Source organism: Etheostoma spectabile, chromosome 18, assembly GCF_008692095.1.
Source record: "Etheostoma spectabile isolate EspeVRDwgs_2016 chromosome 18, UIUC_Espe_1.0, whole genome shotgun sequence".
NCBI lineage: Eukaryota > Metazoa > Chordata > Actinopteri > Perciformes > Percidae > Etheostoma > Etheostoma spectabile.
The window spans coordinates 36,541-42,144 of record NC_045750.1 but is presented as its reverse complement, the minus strand read 5'-3'; the positions used below and the strand labels follow the sequence as shown (position 1 = coordinate 42,144).

The window sequence follows — 5,604 nt, the reverse complement described above, 5'->3', positions numbered from 1 at the left end:
GACACACACAGAGACACACACACACAGTCAGGCCAATGACATCTCCTCCTTCAACACATTCTCCCCTCCATTGCGTCAGGAAGAGACACGTGGTCAGGTGACTTTGACATTTGTTATTAACACAAAAAGTCTCCTTTAGGGTCATAAGCTCTGTTTCCATACACACGTTTTTAATCAGAATTAAGTGATATCGAATCAAAAATGCCTTCTGGAAACAGTGAAATTCGATGGAATGTCATGAATATCGACTCAAAGGAAACGCGTTCGCTCTCATGTGATTTTATCTGGATGATATTCGGCTTATGTGATAAACGCTGATGGATTATTTTCTGAATAAACAATCAATTCTGATTAAGTTTTAGGTCATTTTATGTTTGCAAGAAGAAGTTTTAGTTAATGTCCCCCCCCGGTATTTCCTCTCTGTCTGCAAACATGGTGGGGGGGTGGGGGGGGGGGCAACAAAGACAGACTACTGTGTTTTTACTTTACTGTTGTGCATTTTCCAATGAATACATAAAACACTGTAAATGGAAGTATGGTACCTTTACGGGAAAAAGAACTCACAGGAACCTGCTGGACAATCGTTTTACATATTTTACGTTAAATTTGTTGCAGTGAAATTAAGCAAAATGCAGAACTGAGTTCACTCTAATGAGTTGTTTGGGTTTTTTTTAAATCACAAGTAATATTGTTAGCGCAATATTCAATGCTATCACATATTTTCCTCATATATATATATATATATATATATTATATCTTATTATATATATAGAATACTTCCATTATATTGGTTTGGTGTACCTCCTGCTCCCCCCCCTCCAGGTACGGCTCCAGCAGCTGGGTGGACCCGGGCCAGTGCCTGGGCGGTCTGGACGGGCTTCTCTGGGGCAGGGGCTGGTACGCCTCCTGGCTCTGGTGGTAGTACTGGTCCTCCTGCTGGGGGTACTGGTGGTACTGGGGGTACTGGGGCAACTGGTGGTACTGGTACGGCTGCTGCTTGGAACTCCCCGATGGCAGACCCCAAGGTAGACGAGGAAGAGAAGACGGCCCACAGACACGGAGCAGGTACCGCTTCTTGGCCTGCATGTGTGCTGTGGGGGGGGGGGGGGGGGTGGGGGAGGAGGTGGATAGATATAGGGCGAGAGACGAGCGGGGGTGGGGTGGGGGGGGGACAGAGGGTGGAAGAGCAGGAAAAAAGGGGGGCGGCGAGGAACTAGGAAGTGAAGAGAGGAGGTGCAGGGAGGTGGACCCAGGTCAGCTCCACCCACAGATCGCCATTTGGGGATTTTGGAGTCACTAAAAGAAGAAGAAGAGAGAAATATAGAAATATAGACCTACTTGTGAATAAAGTTACCAATAACATCTTGAATAAATTAGGATTTTTAAAAGAAATAAAACAGGGAGAACGTTCTAGGCTACTGATAGAAAGTCTGCGTAAAGTTCTCGACTAGAATAATAAAAGTCCTAAAGCTCCTCTAGCGTCCTGGTCTTTGTCAGATTTGATCATCTGTAATCCCAAAGACTCTTTTAATCTGCAGAGACTCAGAGCAACGAGTTTAGAGAAGACGCCACATGCAAATCCACGAGGCTACACTTCCGGTTTCACGTTCAATGGAAGTAAAAAAAAAAAAAGAACAGAAAACACATCATTTACGGTCAAAACGGATCCATATCGTCCCACTAAGAGGTTTGCTCACCCCCTCATATGTTATCAAGAACATCACATACACATTTTTAGCGAATTATCCGTCGCATGGAGTCATGATGTAATGATGCAGTGAGAAAACCAAGCACCTCAACCTTTAATATCACGACGACGACACGTGCAAATGACAACACAGCTGATCTATTTATCTAATTCAACACGACTGGACACATGTTATAAGCAGTGGTGTGTTCGCATGGTCGGGGATTGACTGTGCAGCACTTTATTTCTGCAAAATCTTAACTTTTTTTTCTTCAAGTTTTTCCACACTGGCCCCGGTGTTCCCGGGTTAACTAGCTCGAATAGGACTGGGGATATCTCCCGATATATCCATCACTACATTATAAAAAGGTAACTGGTGCGGGGTAGAAGACCTGGAGGTCTTAATGGATCAGGTTCGATAGCAGCGCGGCTTTAAACCGCAGGACTTCTGTTTGGAGTTCGGTGCGTCGCTCTGTTAACGGGAGCACGTGCGCTGTACGGGCCATATTTACCCCACCACCCTAGATTTTCCAGATAGTATGCTAATGAGCTGCTACGTTATTCTCAGTAACGTGGGTCCACAATTGGAGCTGTCCACCTACCTGTTTACCGGGCACACCTGTGGTCCCCGGAAGGGACAGGTAGCCTATCTGCTCTCCCCTCCAGCCTGAGCACGAGTCCCCCCATCCGGATACACATTCTTCAGCTAGACACCCCCCCCTCCCCCTCGGAACACCTGCTCACAAACCCATCCACAGATCATAAATGAAATATTAAGAAAGCACGTGCGTAAGGAGCAGTCACTGAGCTCCGCGTCTCAAAAGGTGCGCTGGTTTCATCCTCCAGCGCGTCCCTGTTCCAAACTTTCCTCGAGGAAAACAAAAAAACAAAAAGACCACGGAGTGATTCTCACGTGCACGAGAGGACTCCGACCCGGGGACGAGCACACAGGTATCTGTCAGCAGGTACCCACGGTGGGAAGGAACAGCCGCGCGATCATCTGCCGGAACAGCCGCGCGAACACGGACCGCGTCCCCCCAGGACCGACGGAGGGGTTGAACGAGGCGCGTGCATCCTCAAGCATCCCCCTTTCTCAAAAAAAGAAAGACATATCCCGGAAAGAGAAGATCCAAACTTTGGGATTTAAATCCACACTCCCACGTGTGCGCTGGGTGAAAGATGAGCAGCTTCCCAGGTGAGTCACCTGTCTCCGAGACACGCGCTTCGATAAAATCCGACTTCACGGTCTGAATGACAGCGCGCGTGTCTGCGTGTTCCAATCGGGTTGTAGTGGATCATATGCACACAGTGAGTGCATTCTGTGGTTCTTTTGGGTGTGTGTGGGGGGGGTTATTCCATCCTGACTCCCCGCCTCAAACAGACCCGATGTCCTCGCGTCTCCATCCTCGGATCCGGTGTTGGATCTGGGCTGCGCCAGCGTGCAGCACCCAGCAGCACGAGCAGCAGCAGCAGCAGCAGCAAGCTGGCAGACGGTGTGTGTGTGTGTGTGTGTGGGGGGGGGTGTCGGAGCATGCATGGGGCATCAGTAGGCTCTGATGGTGAGGTATGGGAGGAGCTCGCCATGATTCAGCTTCTCTCAGTCTGCATTTGAAGCTTCGTTTGTATCAGTCCGTTGATGAATACAGTCCTAAAACTGTCCTATTTACTATAATATACATATATTGTATATATTTCTTTTTAGAAACAAGATCATTAAGAAGTCCAAGAGCAGCGTCCAGGACTGTGTCATCCCTTATTTTCAAATTTACCAACCAAACTGCATTCAGAAATCTCCAAATGTAGATGTAGGATGCGGCATCTGCAGTAATCAGTTTGAATAAGTTGTAAAACATGACTTCACTTCACCCACTTTGGCCATTTTTACGATGTACATCTTCTGCACAGGGTTAAAAACCTAAATAATACACACCTTTTTTTTTATTTGAATGCCAAATGGCGAGTGAATATTCAAATTAAACCACTTTTTTTTTTTCTTTTTTCTTTTTTCTCACTTTGGGACTTTTGCAGCTTGTTGATCCAACAACAAAACCTGGACCTAACTTCCAATGATGGGCTCTACCGTTGAAACTAATGTCCCAACAGATGTGCATCAGCCAGGTGATGTTGCACATAACTGAGAAGATTTCTAATGCAGTTGTAGGTGCGGTGTCAGGCAACACAGGAGCTGTTAGAAAGTTTGCAGATTTACATGTAATTTGTCCCATTTGCTGCTCTTGATGAGACTCTGTAGAACCCCCTTCAGGTGATGATGACTTGGTTGCAGATGACATTAAAAGGGATTTGTCACGGCGTGCCAGGGTTTACTGAACTGACTCTGTTGCAAACCTAAACCACTTTTAATTAATGCTTCAATCTCCCAATGTTTCTGATATTCGGCCCCAATGCGTCAGCATAGGCCGCTCATCCCTCCATGCTTCCTGCCCTGCACTCATCTCGCTCTCACTCTGACTGAACACTGTGAATGTGATTGAATGATTGAAATCGTTGTCCTAAATCAGGGAGGGTGTTTCCAGATGTTGTGGAGCTGCACACAGGCCCATCATGAAGACAACAGCGCCATCTGGTGGTGGATGGTGCAGCTTGCACTTGAACGCAGCACTAGATAGATAGATAGATAGATAGATAGATAGATATTGATCCAATAAAATGGGAAATTGTAGTGTTGAAGCAGCAAAATCAGTCACACAGCACAGAATATAAATATACCTGCAATAATAGGCTCCAATTCACAACCTATACCTGTTATGCAATAATGATACGATACACTACCCGACCCTCTCTGCGCTCGGGTCCACCCGTTCGCCTCTTGGTCTCCCTCTCGTTCGCACGTTTCGCCCACACACTCACAACATCTATCGTAGGCGGTCGCTCCCCCCCACCCCCACCACCCCCCCCCCCCCCCCACCCACCCACACACTTACACACCAAACACACACACACACAAACCACACACACACACACACACACCCAACACACACCCACACACACACACACACCACCCACTTACCCTCCCCCCACACCCACACACCCACCCCCCCACTTCCCCCTCCCCCCACCCCCCACCCCCACACACTTACAATCACTCACCCACAACCCACCACTTACAATCACTCTCACACCCCACACACACTCCACTCCACACACTACAACACATACAAACCACTACAATCCACATACCCCCACCCTTCCAATCACACACCCCCACCCACACCGTCCCAAACACACTTACAATCACATACACACACACTTACAATCACACACACACACACACACACTTACAATCACATACACACACACTTACAATCACACACACACACACACACACATACACACACACTTACAATCACATACACACACGTACGTTTACACTCACACACACACAGACACACACACACAGACACACACAGGAAGCAGCTGTCCCGTCCTGATGCTCCAGCTCCACATTTAAAGCTGCAGTTCCAGTTTTCAAACAATCCAACATTTTTCGGCCATCTGCTGCCGCACAAAACGCACAACTGAGGCTGTGATTATCATCTGTGTGAGAGTGGAAACACACCAACATGGCCGCCATCAAAGCCTCCTCCTTCTGCAGAGGTGCATCATGGGGGATGAGGAGCGACGCTCGTCATCGTGGAACCAGATGAATGAGTTAGACATGAAAAGCCCAAAATAGTGATGTGGTTAAAGCTTTAGTAACTTTTTGATACTAATGAACGTCCGTTACTTCAGCTAATTAAGACGATCAGCTGTTGTGGTTTGGGGTTTTGTTTTGGTTTTTTTCCCCGTTTTGGTTCTACAAGAACACATCTCTACTTTCATTAATTTTTGGTCTTATTCGATTTTATAGCATTGTAAAACAAATGGAAGTGTTGTTGAAATAGTATTGAGTAAAAGTT

At 46.9% G+C, this 5,604-nt stretch overlaps 1 protein-coding gene across 1 annotated transcript in view; it reads right to left on the bottom strand.

The window, feature by feature from the left end:
• The window catches only part of LOC116706523 (exostosin-1), a 321,262-nt gene extending 318,106 nt beyond the window's left edge, over nucleotides 1-3,156 (bottom strand). The window contains exons 1-2 of the mRNA XM_032543414.1: nucleotides 2,290-3,156; nucleotides 802-1,296 (exon numbers count right to left, since the gene is read on the bottom strand). Of these exons, the coding sequence (XP_032399305.1) occupies nucleotides 802-1,086 (285 nt within the window). The 5' untranslated portion in view covers nucleotides 1,087-1,296; nucleotides 2,290-3,156. The remainder of the gene's footprint in view (nucleotides 1-801; nucleotides 1,297-2,289) is intronic.
• Nucleotides 3,157-5,604: the final 2,448 nt, after the last annotated feature.